The sequence below is a fragment of the Salvelinus alpinus genome, chromosome 5 (genome assembly GCF_045679555.1).
Source record: "Salvelinus alpinus chromosome 5, SLU_Salpinus.1, whole genome shotgun sequence".
Classification (NCBI taxonomy): Eukaryota; Metazoa; Chordata; class Actinopteri; order Salmoniformes; family Salmonidae; genus Salvelinus; species Salvelinus alpinus.
Window position 1 is genome coordinate 78,663,406 of NC_092090.1, and position 19,179 is coordinate 78,682,584.

General features: G+C 41.5%; 1 protein-coding gene across 3 annotated transcripts in view; it reads left to right on the forward strand.

Moving 5' to 3' along the window:
* The window catches only part of LOC139576871 (adhesion G-protein coupled receptor D1-like), a 67,283-nt gene that overhangs the window by 7,086 nt on the left and 41,018 nt on the right, over positions 1-19,179 (forward strand). For all 3 annotated transcript variants that reach the window (XM_071403422.1, XM_071403423.1, XM_071403424.1), the window contains 6 exons: positions 364-431; positions 975-1,130; positions 1,361-1,417; positions 16,219-16,348; positions 16,918-17,025; positions 18,664-18,739. In XM_071403422.1, the coding sequence (XP_071259523.1) occupies positions 364-431; positions 975-1,130; positions 1,361-1,417; positions 16,219-16,348; positions 16,918-17,025; positions 18,664-18,739 (595 nt within the window). The remainder of the gene's footprint in view (positions 1-363; positions 432-974; positions 1,131-1,360; positions 1,418-16,218; positions 16,349-16,917; positions 17,026-18,663; positions 18,740-19,179) is intronic.

A 19,179-nucleotide genomic window follows, 5' to 3' on the forward strand; every position in this document is an offset into this window, starting at 1 on the left:
GAAGGGATGGTCCTAATGTAAAACCATATATGGTCATTTAGTGTTGCTGAGTGCACCTAGTGATATTTACAGACAGCATGATTTCATGACTTCCTTCCAACATCTCTTTGGCTTGTACAGTACCTATATGATGTATTAGGTGGTTGATTATATAAAGAGCAGGTACAATCCCACAGCACTTCTTTCCATCATTCCCTGGCTGGGGGAGGTCCAACCATCATCAGACACGTAGCAAGGAATCATCAATCTTTGGGACCTGAACAAATCCAGCTCTTCTCTAAGCAATCCATTTGGCATGTAGATAGTGTTCCTATAGATGACAGGTGGAAGGGTCGAATGGGTCTCATATATTTCTCCAACTAGGTGATGCTTGGACTTATCCTACCACAGCAAGTGTTCCTAAAGAAGTCTCCTCTACGACACAAACACCGGTGAGTTCTCAACTTTGGAGATTTATACAGATAATACATTTGGTGCCCATCTTGACCTCTCACCATAGGAATGTGCATGTCTTGGATATTTGAAATGGTTTTCAGGGTTTACAACTAGAACAGACACACGGCAGCCTCACAGGAAATGAGGTAGAAGCCTGGTGGTTGAACTGCCACCAACACAAACAAACAATTCATTCCTTATGGAACTATTGTTTTCCTTTAAGACAGGAATTGCATGGAAAAAGGGATATTAAGAGCACATGTGAATGAACTTCTTCTGTTTATTAAACGGCAGTTGTGGACGTAGAGTGGCGAAAGCAGAGACAGCTGTTCAAAACAGCACAAAATGGGTCCCTGTAGGGCATGAAGCTGGAAAATAAGCAGCACACTTTTACAGCAGACATTAGCCAGAAAGAGTTCTAACTGGATAGGGTAATGGTTAAGTAACGTGTCCTGTGTATATTGGTCCCATTCTGGTCTTGGGAGAGTGTCTTTAGGGAATAAAATCTGTTTTAATGCATGGTGCTTGTTTTCCCCTAGGGAAACACAGATGTGTCCTATTCTATCACCACCAGGCTGAGTGAGGAGATCCACAGCTCCCAGGACCCTCTGCCCATGCAAGGCTTCCTGGAGTTTCTGCCATTCAGCCTGCCCAACAAGACCATCCCCCAAGACACTGCCAACAACCTCACACAGGTACTTTAACAAGGATAGAAGTATATACAGTCACACACACACACACACACACACACACACACACACACACACACACACACACACACACACACACACACACACACACACACACACACACACACACACACACACACACACACACACACACACACACACACACACACACACACCAAAGTATATTGTAATAGTTTGTATCAGGTCACAGACCCATAATGTTGTGTCCCACCCAGGCCTTTCTGAAGAGTGTGGGGGAAGTACTGTCTTCTGAAGTGGCTCGAGAGGATGAGGTAAATGAGTTCATGATATCTCTGTGAAATCACTGTGTGAAAGTCAATATTTGACAGGATAAAGGAAAATACGGGTTGACAGTAAACCAGCTATATGATACTAAATTGTGAATATGATCAAATTCATTCTGGCTCTAAATCTTTCAACACTAACATGTGCGAACACAGGAATGAGCGAGTTTGTGATTTCAATGTTCTGTAGACACTGAACAAACACACTTGTTTTCATATAAGCAAGCTGAACCAGATGGTCTTTGTGCATGAAAACAATAGACTTGGATGTGGTAGAGCATCATAAAAAGTAAGTCAGATGCCAGTTAATACAGTGTATATCAGAGGTGTACTAGCTGCAACCTGGACCCAGGGGTAGATGTAACATAGTAAATGTACAATATGTTATGAATTTTCACATTTTAGCTAGGTGACTAATGCTAACAATAGCTAGGTGGCTAGAGTTAGCTAGGCTAAATTACGGTTAGGAGATGGGTTAAAGGGTTAAAGTTAGGGTTAGGGGAAGGATTAGCTAACATGCAAAGTAGCTAAAAAATAGTAAGTAAACTCAGCAAAAAAAGAAACGTCCCTTTTTCAGGACCCTGTCTTTCAAAGATAATTCGTAAAAATCCAAATAACTTCACAGATCTTCATTGTAAAGGGTTTAAACAATGAACCATAAACAATTAATGAACATGCACCTGTGTAACGGTCGTTAAGACACTAACATCTTACAGACGGTAGGCAATTCAGGTCACAGTTATGAGGACGTTTTGTTTTTTGCTGAGTTTAGTAGCAACATTTCTAATTAGCTAAAATGATAACGTTGTCCGTGATGAGATTTGAACACGCAACCATTGGGTTGCTAGACGTTTGCGTTATATGCTACCCATCCACCCCGACCAGTCACCCTCCTTTCGTTTTTTGTCTTAAGTAACTTTCTGTTTTATGTAACCGTACCAAACACAGCATAGCATACTAATTTGAGTGTCAGATACATTAACTATGAGACCAAGCTGGAGGTGTGGACTCAAGTCACATGACTTGGACTCGAGTCTGACTCCGAGTCACAAATTTGATGAATTGAGACTCGGCTTGATAGAAAATAAAATAACTTGAGACTTGACTTTGACTTGCAGCCTCAAGAGTTGAGGCTCAACTTTGACTTGAGACTGATGACGTGAAATTCTTTAGACCGCTTTTGTAACATTTTGTCACTAATTTTGTGGCACAGAGTCTCCTTGGCTATTCTCCACGCAGCCAGAGACGGTATGGCACTTGCAAGAAAATAGATTGGCTAGTGAAACACACACTCGGCTCTCTGATTGGATCAGCAAGCGGTCAATCATTGCAGGTCAGGTGAGCAAGCCCAGTGAGAAGGTTTTGCGGGGGTCGCGAGTGTGAAACTGAATGGGAAAAATATTATTTTAATAGGCTACATATAGCCTACCATTTGTATTTTATCAGGGGTTGCTGCAGCACCGTTAGCACCTCTACTTCCCGTGGCTATGGAGGCTATATGCCGATGTGTGCTCATGATCTGAGGAGGGGGGAGGAATGGGGGATTTAATAATGTAATATTTTGTAGTTAAAATCCAAAAAGGCATTCTGATTGGGCACCTATATAGCCATACAATGTCATAAGGTACCGCCTTAATTACCTTGTTTAGGAAGCTCATGGATCACAGGGCAGGGTCAAATTGACAGTTTCTTTTCTCACAGAGGGAAAAAGGTTGTTCACTATTGCAGACAACTACAGCTAGCTTCATTAAGTTTTGGTAGTGGCACACTGAATAATTATAGCTAGTTTGCTAAGCTTTGGTCAGAATGGATATCTGAAAATGGCTGGGCACTGCCAAGAGCAACAAAAACTGAGGACCACCATGTCGAGACCGATGCCGAGCTCACCGAGCAGCCTGCTAGCCCGACCACCGAGGTTGAGGAGCCTAGAAGCAAATGCAGTACCCACCCCTCCCCCACACTGCCTGCTGACCAACTAGATGGAGAAGAGCCATGGCCTAGCACCAGCACAAGGGTAACATCACAACAAACACCTGCACCTCCGTTACCCCTGCCACTAGCACCTGACAACCTTAGTGACGAGGAGCCAGCACAGGTTTGTCTTGACACTTACCCTATACACATTTTCAGTGGGAGAAAGCGGGCCTTTTGTAGCGCCTGGTTCAAGGTCTGCATTTGGTTGTGGTGCACCTTATGTCATCTGAGGATTTGATAGAGGACTTTTTCAATATGTGTAGCTTCTTTAGGAAACACACAGTGGCTTTTTATTTCATTGTTTTATTTAACTAGGGAAGTCAGTTAAGAACAAATTCTTACTACCCGGGCCAAACCTACCCGGGCCAAACCTACCCGGGCCAAACCCTAAACCGGACGACACTGGGGCAATTGTGCGCTGCCATATGGGACTCCCAATCACGGCCAGTTGTGAAATAGCCCAGGTTCGAAACAGGGTCTGTAGTGACGCCTGTAGCACTGAGTTGCAGTGACTTAGACCGCTGTGCCACTCGTGAGCCCATAGTACTGCATAGTACACTGGGGAAAAACTGAAATTACTTGGACTGGCCATCTCACCACAGTGTCAGTCATTTTGAAATTGTGCTCGGTAAAATCGAATCTACTTGCACATATGGCACAGATGTGAGACTTGAGACCACAGGCTTATTGAAAGCAGTGACAGAGCCAAGCTTAAGTTTATTTCTAACATGACTCACAAAATCCTGGGGTTCCTTGATCCTCCTAACAAGTTACTGCAGTTTGAAGCTACTGATCTACACACCGGTGCCAAACTTGTCCACACTGTACGAATGGGTGCATTGAAAACCTGCGATGTGAATTTGAAAAGCTTTGGGAGGCATGCCTGGAGGGCACGAGCACACCGGCTCCAAGCAAACGACTGAGACTCATGAGTAAAACTCTGCAAGAGTACAATATGTACAGTAGTTGTAAAGCACTGTGGACCAGCATAATGAGGGACTGTAAAATACTGTTTTTCAGCTCATTGGATGCCGTGCTGGGGGAAATGTCATCGCAATTAAAATAGTCAACGGGTGGAAGCTCTGTGTGCCATTGATCTCAAGAGCCCAAACGTTTGGGATGTGAGCAATACCAAGCCATTGTTGGATCGAACCAAAACTGAACCAGTGGAAGCAGAGTTTATTGTGATTCGAAATTTCTTGCAAAGTGAAATCGCAACTGCTGCTAACAACAACAAATGGACCCCACTCAGTGTTTTTCAAAGATATGGCAGGCCTTTGTCAGAAGTGCTGACTGTGCTGTTGGCACTGAAACATGGATTAATATTTGGTGGCATCTACGTTTGGGGCCTTCTCCACCCTGAAGAACGTATTCAGTGAACACAGACGCAGTATGTTACATCAACGAAAAGCCCAGCTTGTCCAGCTGGCATTTGAGAGGGACCTGACAAGTACATTTCGCCAGGAAGGAGAAGGGAATCAGACACTTCTCATAAGGTGCAACACATAATTGAGGAAGCTGCAGCTCTTTTAAATGGTAAGCTACAACCTTTATGGCCCTGGACGCCATGCCAGAATATTAAATTCATTGTTTTTCCCTCATGCCTGGTTGTTTGGCAGTTTTTTTATGTAATGTGTAGTTACTTTAGGCCTTCGCTTTTTACTTCAATGAATGTTAAATTTACCTGTGATTCTTAATATGTGCTTGCTTTTGCGTGTCTAATTGCTATTGATAGATATACAGCTTTGCGTTATTTTATGGGTATAGGGACAATGACCAATGTAGCCTATTGGTTGTGCTCAGAGGTGAGCCCTGGCATGGTGCTCCTATTTGTATTTGTATTTATTCAGGATCCTGGGGTCCAGCAAAGTTAAGGCAGTTATATACAATAAAAAAGAACACTTTTCACAACACATTGTGTTCTCTCAGGCCACTACTCTACTACCACATATATGCAATACAAAATCCATGTGTACGTGTGTAGAGTGCATATCTTATCATGTGTATGTCTGTCTATACCTGTATGTGTGTCTCTTCACAGTCCTCGCTGTTTCATAAGACGTATTTTTCTATTTAAAAAAAATCTGATTCTACTGCTTTCATCAGTTACCTGATGGGGAATAGAGTTCCAGGTAGCCATGGCTCTATGTAGTACCCTGCACCTCCCATAGTCTGTTCTTGACTTGGGGATTGTGAAGAGACTTTTGGTGTCTTGTGGGGTATGCATGGGTGTCCGAACTGTGTGCTAGTTTTTTAAACAGACAGCTCGGTGCATTCAGCATGTCAACACTTCTTACAAAAACAAGTAGTGATGAAGTCAATCTCTCCTCCACGTTGAAACATGAGAGATTTTACATGCATATTATTAATGTTAGCTCTCCGTGTACATTTAAGGGCTGCCCTGTTCTGAGCCAATTGTATTTTTCCGAGGTCCCTCTTTGTGGCACCTGACCACACGACTGAACAGCAGTCCAGGTGCGACAAAACTAGGGCCTGTAGGACCTGCCTTGTTGATAGTGTTGTTAAGAAGGCAGAGCAGCACTTTATTATGGACAGACTTCTCCCTATCTTAGCTACTGTTGTATCAATGTGTTTTGCCATGACAGTTTACAATCCAGGGTTACTCCAAGCAGTTTAGTCACCTCAACTTGCTCAATTTCACATTATTTATTACAAGATTTAGTTGAGGTTTAGGGTTTAGTGAATGATTTGTCCCAAATACAATGCTTTTAGTTTTTGAAATATTTAGCACTTACTTATTCCTTGCCACCCATTCTGAAACCAACTGCAGCTCTTTAACTTTTTAGGGATAGGGGGCAGCATTTTCACTTTGGATGAATAGTGTGCCCAGAGTGAACTGCCTCCTACTCTGTCCCAGATGCTAATATATGCATATTATTATTACTATTGGATATAAAACACTCTGAAGTTTCTAAAACTGTTTGAATGATGTCTGTGAGTATAACAGAACTCATATGGCAGGCAAAAACCTGAGAAAAAATCCAAACAGGAAGTGAGAATTCTGAGGCTGGTCGATTTTCAACTCATCGCCTATTGAAATCCCAGTAAGATATGGATCTGTTTGCACTACGCCTTCCACTAGATGTCAACAGTCTGTAGAACGTTGAATGGAGCCTCTACTGTGATGTGGGGCCGGATGGGAGGTGTTTGAGTCAGTGGTCTGGTGCCAATTCCTGGTCACGCGCATTCCACATGATATCGTCTTGTGTTCGATTACTTCTGTCGGTTGGAACGTTATTTAATATTTATGATAACAACATCCTGAAGATTGATTCTCTACTTAGTTTGACAAGTTTATTCGACCTGTAATATAACTTTTTGAAGTTTTCTTCCGACGTTCGCCTGGACCTGCGCGAGCGTTTGGACATGTGTACTAAACGTGCTAGCAAAAGTAGCTACTTGGACATAAGTAATGGACATTATCGAACAAAACAACAATTTATTGTGGAACTAGGATTCCTGGGAGTGCATTCTGATGAAGATCATCAAAGGTAAGGGAATATTTATGATGTAATTTCGTATTTCTGTTGACTCCAACATGGCGGAGAAATGTTGTTTATATCTGAGCGCCGTCTCAGATTATTGCATGGTGTGCTTTTTCCGTAAAGTTTTTTTGAAATCTGACACAGCGGTTCAAATCAAATCAAATGTATTTATATAGCCCTTCGTACATCAGCTGATATATCAAAGTGCTGTACAGAAACCCAGCCTAAAACTCCAAACAGCAAGCAATACAGGTGTAGAAGCACGGTGGCTAGGAAAAACTCCCTAGAAAGGCCAAAACCTAGGAAGAAACCTAGAGAGGAACCAGGCTATGAGGGATGGCCAGTCCTCTTCTGGCTGTGCCGGGTGGAGATTATAACAGAACATGGCCAAGATGTTCAAATGTTGATAAATGCCCAGCATGGTCAAATAATAATAATCACAGTAGTTGTCGAGGGTGCAGCAAGTCAGCACCTCAGGAGTAAATGTCAGTTGGCTTTTCATAGCCGATCATTAAGAGTATCTCTACCGCTCCTGCGGTCTCTAGAGAGTTGAAAACAGCAGGTCTGGGACAGGTAGCACGTCTGGTGAACAGGTCAGGGTTCTATAGCCGCAGGCAGAACAGTTGAAACTGGAGCAGCAGCACGGCCAGGTGGACTGGGGACAGCAAGGAGTCATCATGCCAGGTAGTCCTGAGGCATGGTCCTAGGGCTCAGGTCCTCTGAGAGAGAGAAAGAAAGAGAGAAAGAGAGAATTAGAGAGAACATACTTAAATTCACACAGGACACCGGATAAGACAGGAGAAGTACTCCAGATATAACAAACTGACCCTAGCCCCCCGACACATAAACTACTGCAGCATAAATACTGGAGGCTGAGACAGGAGGGGTCAGGAGACACTGTGGCCCCATCCGATGATACCCCCGGACAGAGCCAAACAGGAAGGATATAACCCCTCCCACTTTGCCAAAGCATATCCCCCACACCACTAGAGGGATATCTTCAACCACCAACTTACCATCCTGAGACAAGGCCGAGTATAGCCCACAAAGATCTCCGCCACGGCACAACCCAAGGGGGGGCGCCAACCCAGACAGGAAGATCATGTCAGTGACTCAACCCACTCAAGTGACGCATCCCTCCTAGGGACAGCATGAAGGAGCACCAGTAAGCCAGTGACTCAGCCCCTGTAATAGGGTTAGAGGCAGAGAATCCCAGTGGAGAGAGGGGAACCGGCCAGGCAGAGACAGCAAGGGCGGTTCGTTGCTCCAGAGCCTTTCCGTTCACCTTCACACTCCTGGGCCAGACTACACTCAATCATATGACCCACTGAAGAGATGAGTCTTCAGTAAAGACTTAAAAGTTGACACCGAGTCTGCGTCTCTCACATGGGTAGGCAGACCATTCCATAAAAATGGAGCTCTATAGGAGAAAGCCCAACCTCCAGCTGTTTGCTTAGAAATTCTAGGGACAATTAGGAGGCCTGCGTCTTGTGACCGTAACGTACGTGTAGGACCAAATCGGAAAGATAAATAGGAGCAAGCCCATGTAATGCTTTGTAGGTTAGCAGTAAAACCTTGAAATCAGCCCTTGCCTTAACAGGAAGCCAGTGTAGGGAGACTAGCACTGGAGTAATATGATCAAATTTTGGGGTTCTAGTCAGGATTCTAGCAGCCGTATTTAGCACTAACTGAAGTTTATTTAGTGCTTTATCCGGGTAGCCGAAAAGTAGAGCATTGCAGTAGTCTAACCTAGTAGTAACAAAAGCATGGATTAATTTTTCTGCGTCATTTTTGGACAGAAAGTTTCTGATTTCTGCAATGTTACGTAAATGGAAAAAGCTGTCCTTGAAACAGTCTTGATATGTTCGTCAAAAGAGAGATCAGGGTCCAGAGTAACGCCGAGGTCCTTCACAGTTTTATTTGAGACGACTTTACAACCATCAAGATTAATTGTCAGATTCAACAGAAGATCTCTTTGTTTCTTGGGACCTAGAACAAGCATCGCTGTTTTGTCCGAGTTTAAAAGTAGAACGTTTGCAGCCATCCACTTCCTTATGTCTGAAACACAGGCTTCCAGCGAGGGCAATTTTGGGGCTTCACCATGTTTCATTGAAATGTACAGCTGTGTGTCATCTGCATAGCAGTGAAAGTTAACATTATGTTTTCGAATGACATCCCCAAGAGGTAAAATATGTAGTGAAAACAATAGTGGTCCTAAAATGGAACCTTGAGGAACACCGAAATGTACAGTTGATTTGTCAGAGGACAAACAATTCACAGAGACAAACTGATATCTTTCCGACAGATAAGATCTAAACCAGGCCAGAACTTGTCCGTGTAGACCAATTTGGGTTTCCAATCTCTCCAAAAGAATGTGGTGATCGATGGTATCAAAAGCAGCACTAAGGTCTAGGAGCACGAGGACAGATGCAGAGCCTCGGTCTGACGCCATTAAAAGGTAATTTACCACTTTCACAAGTGCAGTTTCAGTGCTATGATGGGGTCTAAAACCAGACTGAAGCATTTCTTATACATTGTTTGTCTTCAGGAAGCAGCTTTTTCTAAAAATGTTGAGAGGAATGGAAGATTCGATATAGGCCGATGGTTTTTTATATTTTCTGGGTCAAGGTTTGGCTTTTTCAAGAGAAGCTTTATTACTGCCACTTTTAGTGAGTTTGGTACACATCCGGTGGATAGAGAGACGTTTATTATGTTCAACATAGGAGGGCCAAGCACAGGAAGCAGCTCTTTCAGTAGTTTAGTTGGAATAGAGTCCAGTATGCAGCTTGAAGGTTTAGAGGCCATGATTATTTTCATCATTGTGTCAAGAGATATAGTACTAAAACACTTGAGTGTCTCTCTTGATCCTAGGTCCTGGCAGAGTTGTACAGACTCAGGACAGCTGAGCTTTGGAGGAATACGCAGATTTAAAGAGGAGTCCGTAATTTGCTTTCTAATGATCATGATCTTTTCCTCAAAAAAGTTCATGAATTTATTACTGCTGAAGTGATTGCAATCCTCACTTGGGGAATGCTGCTTTTTTAGTTAGCTTTGCGACAGTATCAAAAAGAAATTTCGGATTGTTCTTATTTTCCTCAATTATGTTGGAAAAATAGGATGATCGAGCAGCAGTGAGGGCTCTTCGATACTGCACGGTACTGTCTTTCCAAGCTAGTCGGAAGACTAGGTTGCATTAAGAACAAGTGTATCTTTAATTCTATGTAAAACATGTATCTTTCATCAAAGTTTATGATGAGTATTTCTGTTATTTGATGTGGCTCTCTGCAATTTCTCCGGATATTTTGGAGGCATTTCTGAACATGGCGCCAATGTAAACTGAGATTTTTGGATATAAATATGCACATTATCGAACAAAACATACATGTATTGTGTAACATGATGACCTATGAGTGTCATCCGATGAAGATCATCAAAGGTTAGTGATTAATTTTATCTCTATTTCTGCTTTTTGTGACTCCTATCTTTGGCTGGGAAAATGGCTGTGTGTTTTTTGGACTTGGTGGTGATCTACAGTTTTCGCTGTAAAACATTTTTTAAATCGGACACGATGGGTAGATTAACAAGATGTTTATCTTTCATTTGCTGTATTGGACTTGTTAATGTGTGAAAATTAAATATTTCAAAAAATATATTTTTGAATTTCCCGCGCTGCCTTTACAGCGGAATGTTGTCAGGGGTTCCGCTAGCGGAACGCATCTCCTAGAAAGGTTAAGTGTTACAGTGATTTCACTCGCTGTAGTAGCTGACGTGTATAGTGTTGAGTCATCTGCTAACATAGACACTCTGGCTTTACTCAAAGCCAGTGGCATGTCATTAGTAAATATTGAAAAATGTAAGGGGCCTACACAGCTGCCCTGGGGAATTCCTGATTCAACCTGGATTCTTTTGGCGAGGCTTCCATTAAAGAACACCCTCTGTGTTCTATTAGACTGGTAACTCTTTATCCACAATATAGCAGGGGGTGTAAAGCCATAACACATATGTTTTTCCATCAGAACTATGATCGATAATGTCAAAAGACGCACTGAAGTCTAACAAAACAGCTCCCATAATCTTTTTATCATAATTTTCTCTCATCCAATCATCAGTCATTTGTTTAAGTTCAGTGCTTGTTGAATGTCCTTCCCTATAAGCGTGCATAAAGTCTGTTGTCAATTTGTTTACAGTAAAATACCATTGTTTCAGGTCAAACACAATTTTTTCCAAACGTTTACTAAGGGTTGGTAAAAGGGTGATTGGTCGGATATTTGAAACAGTAAAGGGGTCTTTACTATTCTTGGGTAGTGGAATTTATTTTGCTTCCCTCCAGGCCTGAGCGCACACACTTTCTAGTAGGCTTAGATTGAACATATGTCAAATAGGAGTGGCAATATCATCCTCTGTTATCCCCAGTAGTTTTCCATCCAAGTTGTCAGACCCCGGTGGCTTGTTATTGTTGATAGACAACAATTTTTTCACCTCTTCCACACTCACTTTATGGAATTCAAAATTACAATGCTTGTCTTTCATAATTATACTTGGATGTGTAATGTCAGCATTTGCTAATCTTGCCAATGAAAAAATTAATTAAAGTAATTGGCAATGTCAGTGGGTTTTGTGATGAATGAGCCATCTGGCTCAATGACTGATGGAGCTGAGTTTGCCTTTTTGCCCGAAATTTAATTTAAGGTGCTCCAAAGCTTTTTGCTATTGTCCTTGTTGTCCACTTCAGGGATGCTGAAATTGGCATTGAATAATTTCATCCCACTGACTGGTGGTAGGTAGCCTTTTGTCCATGGTCCTGAATCGATGGTTAAAGTGTGTGCTTTTTTAATGAGCTCATCTTGGGCTATAAGTCTTCATGGGGCTTCTCTTCAACATCACATGCTTTCTTGTGTGCTAAATGGCAGTTGTTGTGTATATGGCTGCATTTCAGATAGGCCTACATTTTTGTACATTTTGTATGTTGCAGTAGTATAGGACCAATACCGTGTGTAGCCTACTAAAAGAAGTAGGCAAACGTTGACTCTGTTATCATTCATTTGCATTACAGTCATTGTGTGATAGGCTACTGTAAAAGTTATGTCAATACTATGAAAACGACACAGCCTACTTTATCGCTCTGCTCTCTTCCTATAGCATGTGGGTGTGTGTTGCCCTCTGAATGGGCATTTACTCTTATTCGTGGCAGATTCAAATTGGGTGCTGTCATGTAGGAAATTTCACATCAGCTATGAATATAAAATATGCACTTTGTTTGATTTAGTTAGCTTTTCTGAAACACGCCCACAGAAAATATTGCTTACTGTAGGTTAAGCTCATTGCGTAGTGTCACAAATTCAACAGAAATGTAGCCTACAGTTGTACTGATTGAAGTTTAAGCTATGAAGCCTGTAAGAATCTTTGATAGCCTAGTGGTGCTCATCGTGTCGAGCTGTTCTGTGCACAAATTATGTGTAGGTCTATGGCAGCTACGCTGCATTTCGGATACAGTTGTACAGTATTTCATAGTGGAGCACATATCTTTCTTGTGTTATTATATAAAACAATGGTTATTGATGTGTACGGCTACATTTCAGATACATTTGAACAACTGTATGACCAATCTACCTTGTTTTATTAGGGCTCCAAATTGATTTAAAATGCTCCCTCAGGCATGTCATCCTCCAGCGGGTCTGATGATATCCCTAGTTGATATTGACTGCTAACATGAATGACTTTCAGCTCAAAATGCAGGTGTAAAACACACTTTCTTTATCTCGCATTTGGAAAATGTATCACCGTTTATGGCTGTAATGACAGGCTACATTTGCTCAGCGATTGTGCACGTGTGCGGGGGTCGCAAGCATTGAACCACTCCTTTTTGGGATCGCGGCTCAAAATGTTTGAGAACCACTGAACTAGCGAACAATTTGCTGATTTGCTGTACAGCTAGCTATACACTGTAAAAATAGAAAGACTCAAAACACTGTGATTGTGTAATGAAACTATGAAAAGTAGTGCACCTAAGCTGAGATCTGGTGTTTGAAGAGTGTTTGAATTTAAACCCAATGTCAGTATTATGATACACAAAGTTTTAAAAACAGAATAGAAGTATTCTGAAACACCCAAAGTGGTTATTCAATCTGAATATTAGTGTTTTCAGAGAGTGGGGTTTCAGTGCATGTAAAAGCAGCATCAAACACACACAAAATGGTGCCTCATACAATCAAATGGAGAACTGCAAATGGTTTATAGCCTAAATATTGATTCATTTTTAGAAACAGGAGGAGACAGAGAAGGAGTGGAAGTGGGACAGGCGAAAGTGGGAATTGAATTGAACATCTTAGTAAGATGGTACGACGACATTTCATTGGAATTTCATTGGAATTTTACACTCAACAACACAGCCACACTGTAAAAAAATATTCTGTGGTGAATTGAAATATAATTTTCTTAAATAAAAATAACATACTGTAAACCTAATAAATTAATGCAAGTCATTTCAATTATTTGTTTATTTAATTTGACCCATTTTTGGGGGGAATAAATCCAACATAATATTTTGCTCAAAATGTAAATATATTTTATGAGGATAAGCAAAGATTGAGAAAATGTTGTTATTGAACTCATTGGAAGTCTGGTTTTAATCTCCTTGCACTTCCTATTTTGCCACATGGCTCAGTTTTGACAGGATTGTGAGTAATTAAAACATTTCTGACTTAATGATTATTTTACACAATGTTGTATGCATGTTTGAAGAAAGAAAAATGTATAGTTCTATGTAAAAAATACTATTGTTACAGACACCTGGATAGCTGCAGTGAAATGTGTCGTTTTACAGGGTCGGCACCCCTGGAGCAAATTAGGGTTAAGTGCCTTCAAGGGCACATCAACAGATTTTTCACCTTGTCGGCTCAGGAATTCAAACCAGCGACCTTTCAGTTACTGACCCAACACTCTAACCACTAGGCTACCTATCGGCCGGTATTAGTGTTAGTATTAAGCACCATGTTATGCCATGAGTTGTAATGGATCATGATGAACAGCTTTCAAAACCATCAGGCAAAATGACATGCAATGATGAGACGACACATTCCCACATTTCCAACCTTTAATGGTAGAGGCAAATACAGTATCCTGCAATGTTTACTGTAAAACCTCTAATTACTGCTGATGGATTGAGCACTGTGCCTGCTAAAATGGGTTAAACTGGCAAATGATCAGATACATAAATCAATGTTGAACATTAAAATAAGAAATGATCTAATTCTGAACTAGACAGGATTTTAAACACCATAATACTGTTTAGAAGCTTTAGCGAGAGGAAACAACACCAAAAGAGAAGGTGTATAATTCTGCACTAAACAGAGCTCGAAACACCAAAATTGTATTTTCAACCTTTTCTGGTAATGCTCCCAGTCCCTGGCAAGGTGTTGCACAACACTTGATTAAGTGGTGTTACAATATACCATGTAATGTTTCAAAACATCTCAGGATGATGTGTTTCAATACTCCAGCAAAGTTAAAGTTTTGGCTCCTTCACATTGGTGGCAACAATTACTAGCATAGGCCGACTGGTCTTTTGGTGTGTCAAAATTGCTTGAAATACATCATTTACTCATGCATTTGGAATTTGTTTTTAAAATGTATTATTACATAATCAAAATGTGTTGTAGACTAAATAATGTAAAGGGCTGTCTGATAACCTCAATAAATAAACTAAGGTTTCGTGACCTTGCCTATAAGGTTCTATCTACGCAACGCATAGTTCTGAGATATTGAGCATCAAAGATTTCACATACCAGATCTCAGAACTGTTTTGTAGTGAATTGTTCTTTCATAACCCGTTGAGGTCCTCACCTTAAAAGTATCTAAAGTACAGAGTATCAAAATCCTGAGACATGTGTAAATCATTTGTACCTTATGGCTCTGAAATGTTCTGAAAGGTTCTATCTAACACTTCTGAATTAGAAAGAAGACTGCAGCCATTTGAATACATAAATTGTAAAATATCACTATTTTACCAAGATAGTCAGTACTCATCATCAAATGCATTATTAAATAAATTAAGATCATCAGACGAATTACTGTCATTACTGAACAACAATCATTTACTTTAAGCTTTCTGACAGTGTTTTTCTGTTGTTGCCCGAGTGCCATTATTGCTGACTAGACTAGCCTAGACCATAAGAGGGAGATGGAAAAGACATGTGTTCTGATTGGTCCATCTATATTGTTCAGGCTTGTGATTGGATTGCAGATCGAACCTTATAGCACCAACTTCAAATGTGTTTATGCAGATAGAACTAACTTCACAGTGTAACGTCTGCTTCCAACTCATACTCTCAGACACATAGATCCCCTGAATGCAGCTCATTTTCCAGCCCACTTTCCAGCTCACACTCTCCAACAAGTAGATCCCCTGAATGCAGCTCACTCTCCAGATCCCAATCACCCGAATTCTGATCACCTGTTCACACAGCAATATGTCATTATCACACACTATTTAGTTCAGTTCTTTGCACCCCTTCTTTTTGAGGTATTGTTTGTTTTTGACACACTTCTCTTCCGAGCTTTGTTTTTCCCGTCATTTACGCCTCCCGTGTATGATAGTTTTTGCCTGCCTCACTAACGATGCCTTTTGCCTATTCCCTGCCTGTACCTTAGCCTATCGGATTTCCTGTTATCAACCTATTGCCTGATCTCCCGGACAACGTTACTAGCCTTGTCCCTGCCTGTACTGTTGCCTTTTGGACCCGCTGTGTATGACCTGCTGCCTGCCCCTGGACCCAGCTACCTGCCTCCTCCTGTGGTCCTTTACATTAAACACCTGCTGCGCCCTGCGCTTGAAACCAGCTCTCTGTCTCCCTTGTGTTCATTACACACAGACACAGACAAAAATGTCAGATGGATGTCAGATGGAACCTTATAGTCCCAATGTCTGTTTGCATGTATAGATCGTTTTTTCACTTGACTTGAGAATTGATTTGAAAAAACTTGTGACTCGGCTTGACTTGTCTTGCTCTTAGAATGCACGACTTGTACTTGACTCGAGACTCAACCCATTCTATTTGGGACTCGACTTGAGACTCTGACCTTGTGATGTGAGATTTGCTTGTGACTCGAATAATAGTGACTTGGTCCCACCTCTGTGTATATATAGTCCCACTCCCAGCTGATAACACTCTTAAAGCATGTACAGTAACTACATGGTTTTATGGTCTATATCAATGATAATTTACCAACTCTCAAAAACTTTCAAAAATACAGTAAGTTGTCAGTGTATCTCTGTGAGTGTGAATGTTGTTACTGGACCATTCGGAGCAGGAGTCCACCCCTGTGGTCAGTGGGCTGATTGAGACAGTGGACAAAGTGATGGTCCAGATGGTGTCCAGCCTGGAGTCCAGCCCCAGCCCTCACTCTCTCATCTCACTGGGAGGAAAGTCCTTTGTAGCAGGTTAGTACCATGGTGACTCAACTCTCTCCAGTCCTGACTGTACTGTACTGACACACTGTAGTGTCTAACTGTAAACAGAGTGTTAGAGACCCTACAGATGTAGGATCTTAATTTAAGCCAGTATGCTACAGCAGAAAAATTATCCTATAACAACAGGAAATGTGAATTGTTTTGTGGAGTATAATTAATTACACATTTGTGTATGGGTTACCATTTTTTTTAGGGCAAATCAAGTCTGACATTTTAAAGTGGAAATTACAAACTTTAGAAGCGTTTTAAACCCTTGAATACACTACATGTTTGCATTTCCTGGGTTCCCCAAAAGCTTAGATAACCATGGTCCTTTCAACAGACCCCATTTGTGCACAATATTTTTGTTTGCCTGTAGACAAGCTTGCATCATCTCTCTCCCAGGGGCTAAGTCAAATCTTTGATCTGCACATAAATCATCATCACCACTAGATAACACTGTGCCTTTGGCTCCCAGTCAGAACCCTCCAGGCCTGGTGTTGGAGTTAGTTAAACACTCGCAGTGGTCCCTCTCTGTTTCTAACCTCTGACCCGAACAGATTACTCTCTAATGAAGATCCCACAGAACTACAATCTTCCACTCTACCGCTTCCCCACGCAAGGAAAGAACTACATCTCAGTGCCTGGCGAGGCATTCACCATGCAGTGTGAGTTCCCTACATCCCATTTCACTCTTTTTCTACGAACATACTATACATTTACATACTTACTCTCTCAAAGTAATTCCTATTTTGTCTTGCATATTACACTGCTAGAATATAGCATAGGCTCATCTTTCTTTTGTGTCCGACTCTTACTCCTCCTCAGCACACAGCTTCCTTGGATTGAATTTGAATAAATACTTCTCATTAGATCTGCACACTGTTTCTGCCAAGAGAAAGAGCTTAGTTCACTCTTATCTGCGCTGTGAGTGCTGGTTAGGCAGTAATTATGGCAGTATTAAAACTGTGTTTGTTTGACTTGTGTTCGGGTCAGATCCACTTGGCTCCACCTGGCCCCCAAACGCACTGTGTTGCTACACTAACATTTAAAACAATAATTTAAATAATCTATTAAAGCACCATTATCAGAAATGGAATATAAATGTTACTGCTGACAACCTAAGCTCCTAGATTGAGTTAATGTAACATTGTGCATCCTGACACATGGTATACTGTATTAAAGGCACCAAGTGGAGCTTTTATAAGCCAATTAAGTGCAGAAAAAAAAAAGAAATCCACTTGGACTGAGATACTTCCAAGTATTAATAAAAAGTTGCAGATGTATTATGTCTATAGGCAAACTGGCCACCAGCTGATCTCTCAAAGGGTCTGGTAAGGGGCATTACACTCATTACATACAAAGAGCATTACATTAAAAACCTTGACATAATGGTTACCTTCATATACAATGGCCGTGTCCGAAATCTATCTTGCCTACTACTTACTAAATGATATGTGTTCTAATCGAACTACATACTATTTAGAACGTACTGTTTAGTACAAAATATCAACATACTAGGCTCCCCCATTCTGAGAATGCCTCATCTAATGCGCAATTGCGTTAATTCCCGCCATTCGTTCATTTGGGTAAAGCACCTCCCCTTGTCTCATTATCAGCTGATGTCAAACACACGTCTGAATAGACGATTCTCTTCTTCAAAAGTGTGCAGTGAATTCTACTACATGAAAAGCTGAAATGAGTATAACATCCTGGCATTTAAAGCATACGCAATTTTCTAAATTTGACATACTATTAAACTTTATATTTTCGCATGCCTACTATTTAGAATGCAAGTATGGGCCTATGTATTTTCAATACCTTTTTTTTCTTACTCAGTGAGGTAGATTTGATTTAATGAAAAAGGTTTTTTTTCCCCTCAAGTACTTCACATCCCTCTCTAGTTGTCATTGTTTACCATGTTGTACAGTAGGTGGGACTGGGTGGTAGGGGTAGTGCATAGGAGCAGGCCACAGGCCTCCTGCTGTACTGTTTCAGTTATGGCACTGTGACTTGCATCATTTCCCAACACACATGTGGTCTGTGGTAACCCTCCGTCTCACCCGTGTGTGAGCATACAGCTCTCCCATTAGTCAGGGAATGCCAACCTGAGGCAGCGAGGCCGTGTTAATTAAGTTCCACTCCCTGTGAGCATTTTAGCAGCTCCTCATCACATTCTCAGCCCTGCTGTGGGTCTGTGTTTCACCTTTGACCCCTCTCTCCTCTCCTTCCCTCCCCCCTCCTTAACATCTCCCCCCTCCCTCTATCATCTCCCACTCTCTCTCCCCTCCCTCTCTCCCTCTTAGCCCAAACCACCATTGTGGGTGTGTTCTACCACAACATGCACAACTACTACACAGGGATCAGCCCCCTCAGGACCAGGTAAGGGGGATGGGAAGACACATAAAGAGCCATGATCATACCAAACAGGAATGCTCTCTGTGTATGAATTATGAACCATTTACTAGTATCTATAACGGCACTCGTCGGATGAAGAACGAGACCAAGGTGCAGCGTGGTAGGCGTTCATGATTTTTAATAAACTGAACACCGCAACGAAATAACAAAGTAGAAAAAACGAAAGCGCACAGTTCTGTCAGGCAACAAAAACAGCTAAACAGAAAATAATTCCCCACAAAACCCAAACGGAAGATCACAACTTATGTATGATCCCCAATCAGAGACAACGATAGACAGCTGCCTCTGATTGGGAACCACACATGGCAAAAACAACAAAGAAATAGAAAACATAGAATCTCCCACCCAAGTCACACCCTGACCTAACCAAACATAGAGAATAAATAAGGATCTCTAAGGTCAGG